Source organism: Lasioglossum baleicum, chromosome 2, assembly GCF_051020765.1.
Source record: "Lasioglossum baleicum chromosome 2, iyLasBale1, whole genome shotgun sequence".
Classification (NCBI taxonomy): Eukaryota; Metazoa; Arthropoda; class Insecta; order Hymenoptera; family Halictidae; genus Lasioglossum; species Lasioglossum baleicum.
In genome coordinates this window covers 21489827-21510818 of record NC_134930.1, presented here as the reverse complement: position 1 = coordinate 21510818, position 20992 = coordinate 21489827, and the positions used below count along the sequence as shown (strand labels likewise).

Below are 20992 nucleotides of genomic sequence, written 5' to 3'. Positions count from 1 at the left end.
GATAGAAGGTGAGCCCACCTCTTCGGTAGGTCAGTGCCTGTCGGCTGCGTATGTAATTGACGCGTATCGAAGCCAGTTGCCGATAAGATATCGGTTCGCGACGTTATCGTGGTCGTCCGCGTGACGAAACGTGATAGTCTTGTTTTAACCGAAACGCCGGCGTTTAACTCTGCCCTCGTTACTTTTATCGGCGAATCTTAAAGATCGATCCAGTCCGGCGCAACGTGCCGCGCCGTGCCGACCGTCTCGGCTCTCCATTACGTCGGCTCGTGACAACGCTTTTTTTCTCTGCTCGAATGGCAGCGCCGTCATACTTAACGAGACAAATTCGACCGTCCGCCAATTCTTCTCTTCCCGATCGAACGTTCACAGCGACGAGTGTGAGTGCGAACACGAGTTTGACGTGTGTTGTCGAGGGTTAGTGTGATCTCCGTTCGCCCAATTGCCGATACTGTCACTTCCGCTAATATTCGCTGTTCAAACACTACAATAGACACTGCTCGAAAGATGATAACTGGTCACTTTTTTAATATTGATACGTACGATTTGAACTTTTTTTCAGAGGTTGGAACAATTGCAAGCTGTCGCAATTGCAGAGAAAATACTAAAAGTTGTACTGTGCAACTTTGTTCAAAATCTGACCATCACATTCTGAAAATTTCATCCAACTGCAATAAATTTAAGGGTTCTTGCAATTTTTCACAAAATTTCTTTTCACATCCTGTAGTAAATTAATTGCTCCAGCTTCCCAAGAAAATTTAAATCGCATAGTCCAATATTTAAAAAGTTATCATTTTTTTTGAGAGCGTCCGAATATTAATGGGAGTCACTTACCTGATACATATAGCGCTATAGTGTCCGCAAAATAAAAATGTTCCACTTGAATCTCCACAAATTGGGAGATAGTATTAATATATTCAATACGTTAAGAATAATATTTTTAAGTATTTTGAAGTTCTCGTCTGATGTTTTCAATGTTTTAAATCGCACCTATGCATTCTTGTCATGATTGTCCCCATCTTGCTGACCTCATTTCTATCTGTAATTAAGTAGTCCTGCTTGCAAAGCTAGTAAGAAAACTTCGGTCGGAACAATGGTGGATCGTTTGGTCGGGTTAAGTGTTGCAATAAAGGACATATGGTTGTCGACAGATCGGCGTAGGAGCCATGTCACCGGATCCGTACTACGGATCGCGAGAAATCGACGTAGAACCGGGAGAATCGGATCGCCTGCCGGACACGCTTCGGATCGAGTGAAAACGTGCACGGATTGATCGTCGGCCAATAATCAGGGATCGACACACGAGATCGGCCCAACAGCTCGCAACCTACGGCCTCCCCGCTGGCCTGGCCAGCTACTATGCGAATTGAAGCTCTCAGCATCCTCGTCGCGGTAAGTTTGTTCAACCATTTCTTTTTCAACTTGTTAAAGGTGTGTTTTCCTTTGTGCCTCTGGACGCACAAGTTTTGCGTTCCTACGACGCGATTTGGTATGTCTTTCCTCGTTTTTCACTTGCGAAGAAAAGCGAAAGAGCATCGCCCAGCCAAAGAATTTTTCAAAACCTTAAAAATTGTTGGTTCCACTGGCGTGTAATAAAATAAAGCGTGTCAACACTTTTTTTAGGAGCTTATAGTGAAAACATAAGAGCATCCACTCAAAATGTCATGTGAAAAAAATGTTTTTTACCATTTATTTTGCAATTGCTTTAAACAAATGCCGTGTTTTCATAGCGGGCCACTTGTTAAGAAATTGAGAAAAAATGGGAATTCCTGTTGTAAGGGATTGGCTTGAACGCGGATACGCATTTGTCGGTGAATTGCAACATTTTGGAGGCCACGATTGACAAAACATTGTCGTGGAATATTCTAGAATATTCCTCGAAAGGAGATAATGCGATATTGTTTCTTGTCGTAGACGCACGCGTCTAGACGCAGTGGCTGACGCCTAGACGCAGTTCTGATGAAGTATGACGAACGGAGTATAAATGGCGCTGGGAATAAAATCGCGGCGTCCAGACGTGCAAAGGAAAACACACGTTAACCCGGCTACGGCCGGCAATTAATCAACTGCTTCACAATTAACACGATAAAATGGAACCTGTTTCGCAACTGCGCTTCTTGCTAGGGTCGTTACTAAATTGCAAGGAAAATAATTTGTCTCTAATTTGATCGTAATCTCGTTCAATAAATCAGATCGTTAACCTAATTACGACGGTCTGTTGCAATTTCACGACAAGAAATATTTTAGTAAACAAGTATCGGACATATATCGAATATATATCGAAAATGATCATGAGATTTGGCAATAATGTAAGCTGTATTTGTTGGTTCTAAAATTATCTCTCGGAAGCTTTGTTCAAAATTTTAAGCGCCTTTGTATAAGTCAATGTGATCCGATGATACACGTATTATCAGTACTTTAACGATTTGAGTAGTTTTTAAAAATCGAATCGGCACATGCTATTGAGAATATCTGTACCGATATTGATCTACGCCAATTTTTGCAATCATAGATTAAATAAATGTTTCTTCTATCGATCGTATTTGCTGATAATAAATTTTTAAATGTTTTCGGCGCAACGGTTCGATCGTTTATTACAAATTATAAAGCAACTTTGCTAATTGTCGAACAAAATCAACGTCAAATAAATTCAAATAAATCTTGAAAAAGATCCAAACTAGGATCGAAACGTTGATTTTGTTTGATAATTAGCAAAGTTGCTTTATAATTCGTAATAAACGATCGAACCGTTGCGCCGAAAAGATTTACAAATTTATTATAGATGAAATAATTTGGTGAAACATATACGATCTGAAAACTGTATTTCTACATAGACGTTCAAGTGAGAAAATGGCGACCGTCTCGGCTTGTTGGCGGTTTATAAATCGCGTAACGGTACATGTGTATATCAGCTTCATCGGCGTGCATTAAAACGGCGCTCTTTGGCATCTTGTTGCGACAATGAGCGTCGTGTGACCAGCATACCGACGAAACAATAATTACGATAACTATGCGACTTGTAAATCACTGGCCGGGGGAGTAGGTGTAATTGTCGTGCAACGGAGTAACGCGTGCTCCTGCATATGTATTTATCATTCGTGCGAATCGCAACGGCGCGGCGCGGCGACAGTTACGGATACCGTTTCCTTTCATTATTTTCGACAATGTACTTCACCGAGTGTAGAAGCGTGTCTCGCATACTTGCAAGAACGACCTAAAATTTCCTTTCCACGCGCGATCTCGTCAACATCGCCAAAAATGTTTGTGGCATTCGCCGCTTTCCGTCAATTTCCGAGGGAAATAATCCGACACAAAGCCCCTGCCCAGATTACATCGAATAAACGCGTGATTTACGGCGATTTAGCATTAACGCTCTCTTACCTTTGCAATCTGTGGAATGCCGTTATCGCTGATTTCTTTGCTCTTTCGTAGAACGTTTCCAACTGTATTAAATATTTAATTTGCCATCGAATGCAAATACCAGAATCATTGCGAACCGTACTGCAATGCAGTCGCATTATTTTTCAAGCTAAACTACGTATTCAGCAATCGAGAAGTCTTCGCATCGGGGAAAAACATGTCGACGTCGTTCGAGATATGTATACATATTCTAGATCGATTGTACGTCGTTCTAGAATATTGAAGAGTAACGTTAGAACTCAAGGTAAAATTCCGCATAGATCTGTTTAACGAAAATGAAAACGATCACTGGTTTCTATAACGCCGCGAAAGAATCCAGACGTGTTATGGTGGCTGGTTTTAAAAATTCGTATTAGCCGGCTTTTTTCCGCGAGGAGAACACGAGTTATTGCGGCCGGGGCAGTCGAGAGACCGCGTGATTTTAAGTCATTAACGGCGCAATCGTTCGTTCGCCGACATTGCGAGAATATAGAGGATTTTTGCGGCGAAGATCGATTACCGGTGCAAATTAATAAATCCAGCCTTTCACCGGTCTAGACTTCCAAGGCGATTTGTCAGTCGCAACGCGGATTATAATATCACGCGTTGCGAGTTACCGGCCGCACAATGCTACGAATTCGCGGCGGCTCTAATTGAAAGTCCCGAAAACTGGTCTAGCAAGGGATTCCGATCTTTAAGCTGTTCGAGTGGCGAAGCGTGTACCAAAGAGGCTTAATGTTGCTCGTTTCCTCGACGAACAATGGACCGATTCCATCTTAAGCTTCTGCATAAATCATTGCTCATCGGAGAAAATGCTGGATTTGCCAATTAGCCGCGGAGATCCCCGACGTCGTCGTCGTCGTACCGGCAAACACTTCTCACGATCGTGTCTAATTTATTGCGAGCTTATTTCGCAATCTTCGGCAATTCACAGTTTCAATATTAATTTTAGAACGATGTCGCGGGCGTGTTCTAAAGATTTCGCACACTTGTCGACGAGCTTCTGCTAATTTTAGTACGCCCGTTCTTATCGCGGGTTAATAATAACGCTCGCGTACGGCTTACAATGTCCGAGTGACCACGCAACGATAAGAGACAGAGGAATCCTATTATCGATTAATTACGCCGGCTACCAGGCAATTCGGTTTACAGTTCAGAGCTTCCTCTCGCAGTCCTCGACCAGCAGATTCATCCCGATTTCAGCACGGAAGCTGAATGAAACGACAGTTTCCACGGCTTCGCTCTTAGGGTATATCGTTATCCCTGTTAATGGCCGATATCGCATACCAGTTTTATCTGGCCGACATTACGTGCTGACGTACGAATATTTCGCGCCGATTAAAGCTTGGTTTCCACTGGCGTTCCGTCCTCCGTCGCGAAATCCCCGGAGTCGCGAATCGTGCACGTTAACGTTTCTTCTCGTTAAAGATTCCATTGAGTAAAATTCTACTGAGAGAGAATCCTTCATTATCCAATAGATCGGCATACGCCGAGGCACTTGCACGAACGACGCCAGTGGATACGAAGCCTAACACCGTGCAGCGATACTGTCCCGCGATTTTGATAAACGATGTTCGTGGTTAGCCGATACCTCTCGCTCATCTGCGAATAATTTAATAATGGCAGATTAGCGGCGCGAGCACATCCGACGCGGACGAGTGCAGCCGGTGCAGGAACGGACACGAGAAAATCGTGGCGACATTAGTATGCTAATCGTTCTCTCGGCGCCAATAGTCTCAATAAATAATTCTCTTAACGCGGACAGGCTGTCCGGCGCTGCTTATATCCGCTACCGTTACACGCGCATCCCCAGGGCCCGATGACAGTCTGATAACTTTCTAGGTTTATGCCACGCGAAGTAAAGAAAAGAGAACGAGAGAAAAGAAGAAGAAGAAGAAGTACTGATCCGCGCCGATTCCGCCGGAGCCCGATCGTGCAATAAATTACGCCGGCCGGCTGTATTTCATTTTCAGTCGGCTCGCGTGTATCATTATCGGGATCTGCGATTATTTCGTCGTCCATTTAAAAGTCTCGATGTCGCCTAATGCAGGACGAGGGAACCGAGATTCCTCCAGGCCATCGCGCGACGATAGCACTCGTTAACTCTCCGGGCACAACGTAGCGGCCGACGCGGTAAACGCTGATTCGGTTTCCTTCTGTCTTTTTTTTAACGAACCTTGCATCTGGAATTTTCTGCTGGACGGAAAACTTGGAATAGATGATGCGCGGGCCTTTTAACCCCTTGCCCTACGATTTATTTTACGGTTTCAGTGATTAGAACTTTTTTGGAGATCGTAATTTCCGGAAGAAGGAGAAAATTTGTAACTATTGTATGCCTATATGCTCCGCAATAGCTGTACACTGTACATCGACAAAACCGAGAAAAAATTTGATTTCTTAAAGAAAATTAATAACATACGTATTTATTAAGACTCTGTTCAGAATCTTCGCCACGAGTCTGACACAATATTGTACCCTTTGAGGCACCACTATTGTTCATATTATTAAATATATCGGTATCTAATCAATTACTAAACATTTAAGTATTATACCAATTTCATATCCATCAAATTTCAAAAGTCAATTTCCTTCTTTTTCCATGGTGAACGAAAATCGATTTTGAATAATGTACACTATACGATATTAATGATCTTGTACACGCAAATTCATGTGTGCGAGATATGTATGTACTTTTCAAATTGTACAACTTCAACCCCGTCTGTCGTGGCAAAACTAAACCACAAAGGCGGGAAGTTTCAAATGTGAAAAACGATCATTTTCAATTGCAACAACCTAATATTTCGACAATCGTCGAATCTTGTTGAAATAAAACATCTGGACTAACCCGCTATCACCGGAACAATCTAAAGTCAACGGCGGCGTTAGATAGTTGACGCGGCATAAAGAAAACTCGGGTCGCGCGCAGCTATCAATTAATTAACCAGCCAATAACTCATAAACCTACGCTGTTTATCTTCGTAACGGCGTTACGTTACACACTCGAAACTTTCACTGAAATTACGTGATTACCGAACCCCAGTATGTATATCCCAGCACCGCAACACATCGGAGCGATCACGGAGCAGAGAATTTCACAAAGTTCAAGCAAGTCGCCGTCGATCATGCGGGGACCAGCTTTGTTGCGTAAAAAATCACGGGGTGTTATGGCACGCGCGTCAGCTTCGATATACATAGGCGAGCGGCGATAACGCGGCAAAACGCGTCGTGTAATTTCTTCGTTACGCCGGCGTATAATTTGCCCTCTAATGACAGTGATCGACTAATTAATTGATCGGTTTCGAATAAATTCACCAGTGTACGATCGCGCGTGCTGATAACAACACGCGAAATGTCGCGGAGCGGATGGATCGCGGTACATACATAGATGGACGAGTGATAGATCCGAGCGGGGGAAAAAAGTATCGTTTCGTGGATTGAACGAGCAAACGGGACCCAAACTGCACCGTGTTTGCTGTCGTTTCATTCAGAAAGGTCTCACGAATACGTTGCTGATCTTTGTGTAACAATTTGAAACAGTTATCTTGATTTACCTTCTTCCTAAACCGTGCACCCACGCAATCGCGCGTTCGACCGCGAAATAAAGCGATCACCGCGGTTATTATTCGCGCGGACGTTCAACGACGACGAAGCGATCTTAACAATCTTGATAATCGACGCTCGCCGACGACGCGCGCTTGCACACGGGAACTGGTTTGATGGAACTGGTTTAAGGGAAATTAGAAGAATTAATTGGTGGGGCTCGGTAGAAAGTACTCGGACGGAAAAATAGGGACAGTTGGTTAAGCGATCATTGCCGGACGCGAACCTGTGTTCAATTAATTGTTGCCTCGCTATCGGAGGAACGCGAAAAGGGAGGTTTCCTGAGGTTCCTTTTGGAATTAAGTGTCCGCGTAGCAATTTGAGGCTGCGCGATTGCATTCTTAGATACTTTGTGGACACGCGGCATTACCTCGTGTAACATCGAATGTCGGGTTTCTAATCGTTCGCTACTTGATCGCTCGAATGATTAATCGAGTGGTGGGAAGCTGCATGTTCGTTCGTGTTCCTTACGGTTTGTTTTATGAAATTACAATAGCGGTTCTCTCTACTCTACCCGATAATTATCGTGTAATGTTATGCCACGGGATTTGCCGTGTAACAAAAGGCCTCTCGTAATCTTGGGACATCTTCCTTTTGAGATTCGCAGATGGGCTGTCTATCGATACAGAAGAGGCCCACGTTCGTTTGGTAAACGCAACCGGATGTTGCCGAATGGACGCCGCGCCGCGCCGGTCGCCCATTATCGACAGGACGCATCGTTGCGATCGAGCCTGTAATTTAAAACAATTTCCAAATAATATATTACGAATCGTAGTTAGGACTATAAAAGAGGGTTGGTCGGTCGGTCGGACGGTTCGCGTGTCCCGTGCTCGCTTTGTTCTTTCTGCCTTCCGGTGATTTAGCGAGTTGTGGGTGGATTTCTCCTCGGGCGCGTTATCTTCCGAAGGACTCTCGGATCGGCCGTCTTGATACCGCCGAACCATTCATCCACGAGGGAACGTTCTGCATTGAAAAACAAACCCATTTTATGAGTTATCTATAACATACGTCCAGTGGCGACTCGCAATTCTAGTTGAGAGTAGACACCTATACATATGTGTATGTATGTACATACTTGGATATACTTAATCGATGCTTCAAACCGTCATGCTAATGGTTCATCGTGTACTCGATTCAGAGGTTAATCAGAGTCTTGTTGATATTTCAGTTTCACTCGATTGGCCACTATTTCTGAAGTATCATCGTGATTGCACGTTAGCGACGAGTAAACGCGGCAATTACAGAATATCAACTTGTACGAATAGCAAAGCTGAACTCCTCGACGAACAGTTACACGAAACGACAGTTGACCTATAGTGGAAACTATCAATTATAGATGCTATCGGTAACAAGCTTGTAAATACTACGTTATTAATTGAGTTACGATGACATAGGCAAGATAGGCAAAATGCAATTTCTACTAATTCTAATTTCAAGTTAAATTGAAAGCTGCTGCTACTAGTCAAATATTGATCTACGATATCGGACGTGCAGCGTCCGTTAACGTTATCTATGCAACAGACAAACACAAAATTTGCCTTCGAAGATAGGAGATTATTCGGTTTTAGATAATACAATTTTAGTGAACTGGTAGCACGTCCGACACTATGCAGATGTTTGTTCAACGAGTTCGGCTGCGATAACGTAGGTGGACATCTTCAAAATTTTATTTCCAACTGAATTATGTCTAAAAGCTATGTTTATGTTTTCTCGCGCAACGAGATTGTTCTCACCCTCGAGCCACGGGAGAGGAGAATACGGTGAACGGTGATAAACCGAGCGAAAGAATATTAATTGTTGACATAGAGAGCCAGCAAACGATAAATGGTCGATAAATCAAAACGGCTTCAAGGATACGGTTTGAAGAATACGGTCGTTGTCGATGGGCGAACAGTGTGCATCGCGCTGCTGAAGGCTCCAATTACCGGCGCCACTATTTTCTCACGTTACGAGCGGCGTCGTCGTAGTCGGGGCGGTGGGTTGCGTAAAAATTTTTCCTCGCGTTTCGAAAGAGCCTCTCTCGCGGACGCCGATATTCAAATCAGCGGCGTCGTTATTACCGATACGTACCGACTCGGGCTGGTTACGACGCGCGACGCCGCCGTTGTTGTCGTCGGCGTCGGCGTCGGCGTCGGCGTCGGCGGCGGCGGCGGCGGCGGCTAACGGCACAGTTTCAGCAACGGGAGAGTCGGAGCCTCGGTCTCTCGCGGATATACCAATAAATTAGCGGCATCGGTCTATCCAATCGCGGCTCACCGGTGAACGGTTTATAGAAAATATGCCGACCAATCGTGGCAGAGAATGTCTGCTCCGCATGCCCGTGCTCGTAACCACCGCCTCCAGCTCTCCAGCTACGGCGGCGCAGTAAAATCGGGAATATCGCCGCGTAGCGTTACCATTATTCCGATCGTATCGCATTGTATGATAATCGTGGCTATCCATCATCCGGAATTCCAGCTCCGCTGACCTGAAAATTTGTGATCCTGGTACGGGACGGGTCGCGACGGACGCGCGACGCCGCGCCGCGCCGCGCCGACCACCGCGACGGAAAGGTGCCAAGGATGCTAACGAGCCAGCCTCGTGGGCGGCAGCCATTTCGATAATCCGCGCCGCGGTTGCTCTCGCGATAAGCCAATTCACCGGCAACATGGTTACGGATATACATTCCCTCTCGAACTGTTTAACTACCCGATCGTTTCTACGCGGGAACGTTTACCAAACGATCAGGGTGACCTGTCCGGTGAACGAGCGCTAACAACAACGTTGAAATTGCTTAACAATGAGAACTGCGACGCGAACGTGACTTCTCTGTTACTTTTGAAATTAACCCTTCGGGTGCTAAACACTTTCGTGCACCCTGAGAGTTGAACGCTTCTAAACAGGGCGTGTTCTTTGCTTCGGAATCGAATTTGTTTTTGGTGTTATCCGGTTCAAAGGTTTTGGGTCAGGTAGCCTCCGAAGACGTTCGAAAGCAAATGTTTCAAAACTGTTGAACCTTTCACTGTACATATCTACGTGTCTAAGGGTCTTTTTTTTCTCACAATGGTACTAAAGTTCTCGTTATTCGCTTTACTATCTGATACTCTCTGCAATACTCAGTGGATGGAATATAAAATTCGACAGAATTTATAGAAATTAAGATTGTATTTTATACCACTTTCTTGACATTCGTCTAGAAAATTGAAAATTGCATGAACATCCGCAGTCTACTCGTAATAGATTTCCTAATAAAAAGAAACCGAGAAGACTTTTCAGGTTTGTTCTCTGTTCTACGACATTTTTGTGACTGTAAAGAAAATGTCACGGCATGGGGTTCGTGTGCTTGCATTGTCGCCGTTAAACGGCAATTAACTGTTTAGCACATCCCGTATAGATTATACATATAGATTAATTCATGCGTGGCCGGATCGAAAATTAAAGCGGTCGATGGTAGCAAAATGTTGAACAGGAAATTTGTCAGGAGGTACACAGCCACCGAAGTGTCCGTGCTCCGATATCCGCCGCGTTCGAACGTCAGCTGTGTCTCCGATATATGTAGGTACCCTCGTGCATGGTGGACCGATAACATTCAAAGATGCAGAGCTGCTATCAGGAGGACGCGGTTTATCGAATTGTTTATGCCCGTCCGCGGCACACGCGTGTGCACACCTAGCACACCGTCCCTTTGTGTTCCCAGTTACCGGCTCAAAATCGTTGGATTATCTCCCGCGACACGCAAGTTTATGCGTGTCCTCGCATCTGTTTAGGCTGTACCGCTACGCTAAAAGAGGGCGTGTCTCGGACACGTGAGATACCCACACGAGAGCACGATCTATACGTCTACAATGGCTTCGCAAAATATTTGAACATTGAATTTCCTATTCTCGAAAAGTTCTGGATATTTAAGCTCCGATAACTGTTCATTTTCCGGCCAGTCGTCTACTTTGCAATCTTTAGGACAGGGTGGCCAATTTTTTGCGCCTCGAAAGAACGCGTTTCAGATCTGCAAACGTGACAGTCGATCACGTCTCCCACGTTCGATTTTCTTGATAACAAGATCCGCAATGAAAGAAATTTATTCTGCAGTCTCCATAAAACTTTACTTTCAAACATTTAGTAACGAAATAACCCCGGTGTATCGTAACGTTTGTAAATCATTCGGAAATCGAAAAATAAATTGTCCTCCGGATCGGGGACACAATGGGAGTCGCTGTAAAAATTGAGAAATAAATTTTCTTTTACGACTCGACTGCTCCTTAAAGTTTAATGCTTGAACCGTTCGGGGAACGCGCGACAAATGGCGTATTTTATGGGTTGAAACGGACGTTGTGTCCCGTCCACCAAAAGCAACTGTTCGACATCGTACGTACAATGTATAAGCAATGAGAGTCACCGAGGCGCAATGTACTTGGTCAAGGTGTACAGCATTGCGACATAACGCGAGATGATCTGTGCTTAACGGGCCATTAACTTCGAGCAAGGTGGACAAGCCGATGGTGAACCACCGTAATCCGATATACGGGGAAACGTGAGTCCGCGATAACGGGGTAATTGAATGTAAACTGTGGCTGGGGCTAGCAATAAGTCTGTTGCGAATATTAACCTGCGCCAGCTTCCAAGCCTGATTTCCTAAAAATAAACCTGGAAAGTCTTCTCGGTTTCTTTTTATTAGGAAATCTCTTACGAATAGACTGCGGATGTTTATGCAATTTTCAATTAAATAGACGAATTTCAAGAAAGTGGATTAACAAGCTTGATTTCCTAGAAACAAACCTGAAAAGTCTTCTCGGTTTCTTTTTATTAGGAAATCTCCTACGAGTAGACTGCGGATGTTCATGCAATTTTAAATTTTGTAGTTATGCTCCTTACTTTATACTTTCACCGATTGCGAAGAATGGAGTAGGTGAATTGTTATCAATTTCGTTTCAACGAATTCCGACACGCGCACCCCGTGCACTGATTTGAAAGTACGCGCCCTATAAATCCCCACAAAAGTCTTCCTCATTCGAGCATCGTGACATATGAGCGATCGGCTAATATTTTTCTCTTAGGGGAAACGCCATTTCGCGGTACGCACACGGCCGAAACGAGTTTGCAATCCGAGCGAGCGCTGTAACTTCACGAGCCTCTTTTATGTTCCGGGTCGCTTCGATAAATCCTTATCCGGTGAATTGACAATAATAATCGAGAGGACTTACGAGGTCCAGCCTGATTATCGTAGACGCGAGATCGCGGCCGATTTGTTCAAATTGCCGAGGTACGTGGGTCCGAATGAGGAGCGTGAACCCCGAAGTATATCAACGATTTCTCACTGTCATGAAATCCGCAGAATTTCATCTTCTCAATTTCGACATAAACGCATAAAGATCTCCGCAGTCCAGTAATAATAAATGGAACGACCTAATACTTTTCCTGTTGTGTCTTCTTGGTTCTTTCTTTTTTAATTAATTTATTTAATGTTGCTTCAACATCAAAGGGTCATTTGCAACACGGTACATTTTCTTACAATATTTTATACATATTTGTATCTTTGATATATTGGACAAGACCCCGGCGATATACTCCTCAGAACCTAACAGAATGGGTAAGGATCCAGGCAACTTAGCATTTTTCCTTTCATTCTCATATTTTTTGCTGATTCTTGTTAACTGGTTCTTGGTTCTTGCGAAAGCGAACTTCCCGTGAAATCGACTGCGATTTAAACGTCTCTATCGTCATTGGAAGGTATAGGATGCCCGAACAAAAGAGCAGATCCTCCGGAAATTGGCCCGTCAATGTCCATTGATAGTTTGGAGTCGAGTCACCGTGACGTTGTGCGGTACACGCGAGTGTTCGCGGATCGATTAAAATCACGTCGTCGCGTCGTCGTCGTCGAGAATTCCTTTGGCTTATATGTTGTGTATGTATGTAGCAAGTAACCGATAAGAATCCGAGAAGCCTGCGTGTGGCCTGTTGTCTGTAAATATCCGTTTAATCTACACGCCGCGTCCCATCAAGGCGCGAGTTCCTCGTACGCTGGGCGCCAGTCAGTGAACCGTTCACCCTGACGAACGATGGCTTAATTAAGCGGCACCAGCGCCGACTTATCTTTTATTGTCCCATTCCTATAAATCTCCGGAAACCGACTTCGCTATTCTGGACACCGCGACGCCGCGCCGTTTCCGTCTCTATCCTCTCCTGTGCGACGTGAACGAACCGCACTTTTAACCCTTTTGTCCGCGTCTTCGTTGCGAAACGAGTCTCTCGGCACGACCGGCGTGATTCTTAACGAAAGTTCACTCGAACTTGGAAGAACAAGTATGCTGCATCATCGTATGTAGTACTCTGCATGGCATACACTTATTGTTAGCGTAAAAAGTATATTTCCCTCCGCTTTCTATTGCCCATGATTATGAGAATGGTCTAACAGTAAGTCAGATATCAACGCTAAATCTAACGAGTAGTTTTTGACAGTATCGTAAACATTACATTGAATTTCTTAACTGATACTCTCAATTTTGTTTTAAATTTTCACTTAGACTATTTACATAATTTCATAAATACATACGGGCATATATCAGCAAAATAAAATAAACGGACATTTCGAATAAATACAGTAGTGGACAAAAGTTTAAGGACGCTCTAAAGAAGACGATAACTATTTCAATATTGTACTATGCGATTTGAACTTTTTTGGGAAGCTAGAGCAATTTGTTTACTACAGGGTGTGAAAAGAAATTTTCTCAAACATTGCAATTGATCGGAATTGTTGAAAAAATACGAAAAGTTGCATTTTCAATTTTTTCATATGGGCATATCGAAAATTTCAACAATTCCGATCAATTGCAATTTTTGGAAAAATTTCTTTTCACATCCTGTAGTATACTAATCGCTCTAGCTTCCCAAAAAAGTTCAAATGATACAGTACAATATTAAAATAGTTATCGTCTTTTTTAGAGCGTCCTTAAACTTTTGTCCACTGCTGTATAAGTGAGAGACATTTATTTCGATGCCTGGTATTCTGGCTTCTAAAAAGCCAGCACGCCGCGCCGGCAAGAGTAGTTTCGTTTGAAAGAGTATTAATTCTCGCGTCGTTAACACGCCTGCCCAGTAATTAATTAGCCATTACATAATATGTTACGGACGACACGACACGATGGAAAATCGTTGGGCAACACGCGCGTTTGTTAGCTCGTCCGGCTTTCCCGTTGGTAAGGACGACAAAATTGAATTAAACAGCCGATAACGACGGACGAGAAGCGTTATCTGACCTCTAATTTCTAGCGACAAGATATATTCCGCAATTAAGTCGAAAGCGTGGCGGAGAAAGGGTAAGAAAGGTGAGAGAGGAGAGGAGAGACGAGGTGCGTGCGAGAAGCGAGTGGCGAGTGGAGAACACCGCCGCGAGGCCTGTTTTGCATAAAAATTATAAGCCGAATTAATGTTTTCACCTCCGTAAACGCGTGTACCCCGTGCTCATGCGCCACACGTAGTTTGCAGTCGGCCGGTGCGTGACTAACACAGTGGTTTATTGCACGTTAATACTGATCCGGTACCTCCGGTACTTTCTCACGCGCGGTCCTCGACCCACCCTCTCGATGACTCTCGAAAGAATGCAGTCACTTTGCGCCGCCAAACTTCTCTCTCGGTTCCGTTCCCAAATCATTGCATTCCGTTCCTCACTTTTTCTCCCGTTTTTCCGCGCAGCTTCGATTTCGACAGTTTCGCCCCTAAATCAGGAAAAAACAGAATCATTCGGAGGAGTCTTTCAACTCTATCGATTGAAATGTACAGTCTAATAAAGACATGTGAAACAGCAATGGATTAGAAAAATTGAAGAACACTGTAACGTTTCTTTCAACGTGAAGAAGTCATCGAGGGATGAGATAAATTTTTATTTTCTTCCTGCTTCTCAAGATCCGTAGCCTAGTACTAATTTTTTGTGTTTTCTGCAGGTGGTTTGGCTGACCGCAGTCCTGTGTCCGCGGCTTGTTGCCGCCAACAACCTGACATTATCTTTCTCTTCTCGTCGGACCAGAGAACATCCTTTCAGAGGACATATCGCTCGCTGGTAAGTTGCGCGCTGGCTTTCTTCTCTAATTCTGAAAATGTTACAAATAGGCGTTGATAGAAAGTTTCACGGAAAAGAAGTCATAAAAAGCAAGAGCCCCTGAATGGAGGATACAACCCGTAGAACAAAGTAGCGATAAGTTCAGAAGTATCGCGAACATCTCTGTTTCGCGTGCGGTATCGGGACATCAGCGCGCATACCTCGTCACCGTTCAACCTTCGCACGGATAGCAAGTTTATCGTGAGCCGCGTGACACGTTTCGACCTGCAGAATTTCAATTTTCAATCAGTGCCGGCGAGCGAGCCCGTATATCTCATCGGCGTCGCGGCGAAGCCTGCTCAATATTTATTACCGCGAGTGTCAGCCTGTCTTAATTATTATTAATGACTCGCGCGACTACGTTCGCCCGGCGAATACGGAATCGGCCGAAGTATCGTTTTACACAAGCGGTATATCTCCTTTTCTAGTCCCCCTTTTCCTTCCCCACCATGCGTTAGTCCACGAACTGCATTCTACCGCGCGATTTAGACACGAGCCGCTAAGTCACCGGCACGAGTGGAATGTCTTCTATCGAACCGTGTTCCGGTTCCCCGGATTTTTTCCACTTTTCTTCTCTGTTCGCATCACCCTCTCTCACTCTGCCCCTGCCCCCCACCCCACGCGTTTGTTGAATTCGATAGAGTTTCAACAGTTGCTCTAACAATAAGTTTGTGCTACATACGAAAATTAAACATTTCTTCCTAGCTAGAATAATTCCATTCTATATAATTTTTTCATTTTATGGATATCAAATTGATATAACTCCTCAATGTTCAGTAATTGATTAGCTACCAAGCTATTAGATATATGTATGGTATCGCAATTTTTAGTGGTGACTCTATCTCACTACTCGAGTACTAAGGGCTGAAACTAAATATAATATGAAAAATAAGTCAAAAAATTAAGAATAACGATGTCTTGAGTAGCAGTCCCCATTTTTTGTTTTTTTTTTTCAATTTTCTCTATTGTGCTAAGTCGTGCTTATTTTTGTTAATAATTATTTAAAAGTAAGACTTGAACACAATCTTCGTACAACCTAGCACAACTTGGCAAATAGAGAAAATTGAAAAAACTGAGAAGTGGGGGGCTACTTGAAGAATCACTTTTCTCAATTTTTTATATTATAGTTTTAACATTCGAGCGCAATGTAGCACAAACTTGGCACAACTGCTGAAATGATTGAATTGAACGAGTGGGGGCCTGACTTCTAGGAGGCCCTAAATTGCCCTCCCGAATGGTAACCTCGAATCGCCCCCCGAAGGACCCCGAAGGATTTCGTTTTGTACCGAAACGAAGAAGAAGAAGAAGAAGTAGTCTCTTGTCTGATCTATGCCTCTCTCTCTTTTTTTCTGTTCCCTTGACTCCGCCACGGCGCGGCGCGGTGAACTTTCTAGGACGCAGACCTCGGACGACACGACCAAGCGGATGACTTATCGAGAGATGAACATGATTCTGCGACAGGAAGGAGGCGAGGACGGGCTTCCAGTCGATTGCTGCCCTACGGTATTGGAAATGGTGGAACCGGTCGGCGGTCGAAATCGGGACGACATGTACGTCCAGCTCTATCGGGATGGCCAGAACGCTCAGAGGTTCTTCGAGTACTCCTGCAGGCCAGACGTCCTCGACAAGCCGTGCAGGTTCATCGACCGGAAGTTCAGTAACCAGTCCAGATGTGTGCAGAAGTTCTCGTACACTTACGCTATCATCGAGAATTCTGGACCGAAGGTACACATTCGAAATCTCCTCGCAGACACCTAGTCTTGTATTCCGTTAATCCTCGTCCGTCTCGCATTTCGCCAACTCTGTTCAAATGAACAAACGCATGTTGCCAGCGAGTGATTGGGAAACGGGAATTGGCAGGTTATCTGAAAGATGGCAACAAGTTGTTTAGAAATAATGGAAATTATATCATTGAATAATACTAAGGCGGTAGTATACCCTCGGATTGTAACTAGAAAGAGACTAGAATCTTACTAGATTTTGGGTCGAAACATAGGTTTGCGATATTTCGCTTAATGTTCTTGTACGAGCAAATTTTGGGCTGCTGGGTGAGGGCTCATACGAAAGAGGAAGGTTCACCGCATGGTGCTCTGGTCATGAGGTTAACGAGATTATGTTTATATCTAATAATACGAGTGTCCAAAGGAGGGAAAAAATCGAGAAAAAATCCCGCAGATTTCAATGTATTTTTCTGGCTCTAAAAGCCTTTTCTTTCGACTGATGGGATGGCCAGAGCACCATGCGGTGAACCTTCCTCTTTCGAATGAGCCTTCTCCCAGCCCAAAATTTGCTCGTACAAAGACATTAAGCGAAATATCGCAAACCCATGTTTCTAGTTCCTTTCTAGTTACAATCCGAGGGTATACTACCGCCTTCACCCTGCTGTCCTCCTCGCTTACACTGCACTTTCGTATAGCTTTGGGTGACAGTGATCCGATGAATAAAAGTGTGATACTTTATTTGCCTATCGGTTAAACAATATTATGTGAGGACAGCAGGGTGAAACATATACTTTTGCATATTCATGAAAATGTTTTCTTTAAAGTACACCAGAACTTTTCCTCCAACCTAATAGAATGTTCGTTGATCATTGTTTCCAGAAGGGTGTGAAAGGGGAGCACAAGAGGCACCATAGAGAACGTCTGACGTTCACGGCGAACACGGAGGGTGGATCGATGTGGACGTTGGACTACATCAGGGTACGAAGCGGCTGCAGCTGCGAGGTCATGCCGAAACCGAAAAAGAAGAAGAAGTGCAAGAAGTGCAAGCCAAGGGGTGACCAAGACTTCTTCGACCCGGAGACGTGAGGTCCGTGGAAGATTCGAGGAAATCGGTGTGGACCTTCCTCGAAACCGTATATTGAGACTGAGAATTTCGATTGTACGATTGAACGATTGAACGAGATGAAAACGTTACCAATGCCAGGGTTCGCTTTCATACCCGGGGTCTATACGCTCCGTATTGACGGTGTGCTTGATCGTTAGACTGCGAATTTTTCTGCGTTAATCGTGTCAACACATTTTTAATTTCACATTCGACTCGCCATTCATAATTTAACGATCAGCAAAATCGAACTCTCCTTTATCCTTATGATAGTTTGCACGCTAATTCGCAGTCTACCGATCACATTTAACGCGCTTTTTTAATATTAGCATCATTTGTACTAATATATCGTCGACGCGATAGAGCTTGTTTTTTATTATCGTATTTATGTACCATTTAGCGATAGACTCTCTTCTCTTCTCTCTTCTCTCTTTTCTCTCTCTCTCTCTCTCTCTCTCTCTCTCTCTCTCTCTCTCTCTCTCTCTCTCTCTCTCTCTCTTTTTACGGAGGAGGTTCTGACAAACTCTATTCAACCTGTTTATGTTAAGATTCACAATAAGGTGTTGCAATAGTGATCGCTATAGCCGAGTCGAATCGAGTTCTTTTCTCAGTCTCCTTTTTTCTTAAAATGTTAATCTGCACTCCATTTTTTAATTCAACGATAATATCACAGTTTTGATAAAAAAAAATAGTGTGTAGAGTGTGCTTAGGCTATAGCAGAACGAAGTCAGTAGAATCTCCTTAGATGGATACGAGCAGATCGAGAAATTCGAAACGTTCCAAATCATACTAGTTGTGTCGAAGTACATACATGTATATGTACTGGATAGAGTACACTGCGGATCTTTACGCAAAATAAAAATGTTCTGCATAGATTTTGGGAAACGTATGATAAAAAAAATTCATGTCATCGTTTAATAGTTCTTTTTACATCGAAAACAAGGTAATAATGTTCTTAGATTTTTTAAAAATCTCGTATCTAAATGCGTAAACATATCCGGAGTCTAGCAGTAACAGATGAACACGTCTCGACGAATTTCGTATTTAACGCCTAGGTGGCACTTTCCGTTTTTACACGCGGCCAGTTCTTATCATACGCTCATACCTGTACATTGCAGAGTCGTGCCTATTTGTTATATATAAACTGTAACTGTACTTTATTATTAGTTGTAGTGTAACATTTTAGAGATCTGCGTAGAATTTGTTAATGGTAAACTGAAGTTTATTCGACTAATTCAGCTTCTATTTAACAACGATTGCTATGATTGTTTATGGTATCTTGTTTCTAAAGCACTGACTAGAGGAGCTAAAGAACGTTGCGCGCGCGAGATGTTGCATTGTCCTAGTAGCCATGACAAATATTATAAATCTGAGTACGAGGTAAGAGAAACTATTGAAAATTGGAATAGCAGTTGCGCAATCGAAAACACGGATTTGTTAAGAGTGTTAAGCGTTTTCTTTTATATGTATAGTCGACTAAGTAAATACTTTTCTACAAGGTTTAATTTTTAAGTAAATGTACACGTAAAGTATATATAGATACATGTTTTTTGATATAATTAGAAATGTATAAGCAAGATAATAACAAAGAGCTTCCACCATTTTAACAATCGTCACGATTTATCTACAGTCTTGTACATATCGAAAAAAGGTACCGAGATATTAACAAGAAAATATATTTTTATTCCGTTCGCGTTTTGTATTAGCGTAACATGTAAAATATAAGCAATAATATCGTTTCTTCAGCATTTAGAAATAGTATTCGACGATAATGTACTTAAATAAATCGCAGTTGTCCAATGTACACAGCCATAATCACGAACAAATAGTTTATGTTATGCCATTTCTCCATTTCAAAGTATTTATGAATGTACTATAGTAAATTACAACGTACGTTTATCGTTAAGAATCTTTTACGTAAATGTTTTCTTTTTTTTTACTGATATAACAAGCGATTTCAACTAGATAACTCTCGTGTATTATAACTATGCATCAGGCTTGCGGATTTATGTTCTGCATCGTCATGTAAACATTGTACATAAATGATATTAATACAATTGTTATAAAACGTTACTCTCTCATTTCCTGTTTTATCAATCAGTGGTCAGTATATGTAGATCCATGATCACCGACGAGAATAGCATCTCGTCGGTGCCAGAGAGGATATGAGAGTGCTCACGCCCGGGTGATAATCAAATACTGTTAAAGACTGCCAGCACCGACGAGATACTATTAAAGACTGCCAGCCCCTGTGTTATTCAGCGGGACCGGTAAGTGGGCGCGAGTGGGCGCGGGGATAACGTAAAAGTTACAGTGATCTGATATACCACAGCGGTAAAAGTTCCACAATCGACGAGATATTCGTCAAGTAGAAGAAGAATGATATAGTATTTACCCATTCTGTAATTGCCTTATAATACTATCACCGACGAAATACTATCCCGTCTCTTTACCTAAATAGAACCGGACGATATATGACATTGTTCACGCCCGGGCCAAATCAGCTTGGATAATACATATATTTTGATCTGAAGGAAGGTAAAATTGCAAAATGTTGTGAAAGACAATAGGTATAGGAATAGAATTTATTGAAAAATCAACATATTTATTAAATGTGCAGCTATTAGCTCGATATTATCCTTTATTCATAAGACACTAAAAGTTCTTACAAATAAAGGATAATACCGATTGCCCAGGTCTCACCACGAGGAGGTTGCTGCACAAGAGACCCGAAAGGGAGCCAGAACGAATGCAATATTCCTTCTGGCTCCCTTTCTTACAACGATGGAATTATACTAAATTACGCACGCAAGTCGAGCAATTATCGCGGAGCAAAAGGTGTGAATCGGAGAAGAAGTCTCCGATCTAGGGGGGGATCGAAGGCGAATCAGGCAGAAGGCTCTGATTCTTTCAAAGTAAAAAATAAGAGCGAACCAGAGCAGAAGGCTCTGGTCCGAAGGTGACGCGGCGCGTACAATGCTTGCAGTGCAGCTCCGGTCAGAGCCGATACCTGACGTGTCCTCACCAAGAGGAATGGACAGTGAGAAGTGTTCAAACGTAATACCATCTCTCTGCCAACTACCTGCCACCAGGCAACGCAAT

General features: G+C 43.2%; 1 protein-coding gene across 3 annotated transcripts in view; it reads left to right on the top strand.

Moving 5' to 3' along the window:
- The window catches only part of LOC143220468 (uncharacterized), an 89263-nt gene extending 69277 nt beyond the window's left edge, over positions 1 to 19986 (top strand). For 2 of the 3 annotated variants that reach the window (XM_076446110.1, XM_076446111.1), the window contains 4 exons: positions 1152 to 1392; positions 14913 to 15028; positions 16462 to 16792; positions 17668 to 19986. In XM_076446110.1, the coding sequence (XP_076302225.1) occupies positions 1360 to 1392; positions 14913 to 15028; positions 16462 to 16792; positions 17668 to 17874 (687 nt within the window). In that variant the 5' untranslated portion in view covers positions 1152 to 1359 and the 3' untranslated portion in view covers positions 17875 to 19986. Of the gene's footprint in view, positions 1 to 1151; positions 1393 to 14912; positions 15029 to 16461; positions 16793 to 17667 lie in introns of those variants that run through there. The other variant, XR_013011632.1, reaches the window with a different exon arrangement.
- Positions 19987 to 20992: the final 1006 nt, after the last annotated feature.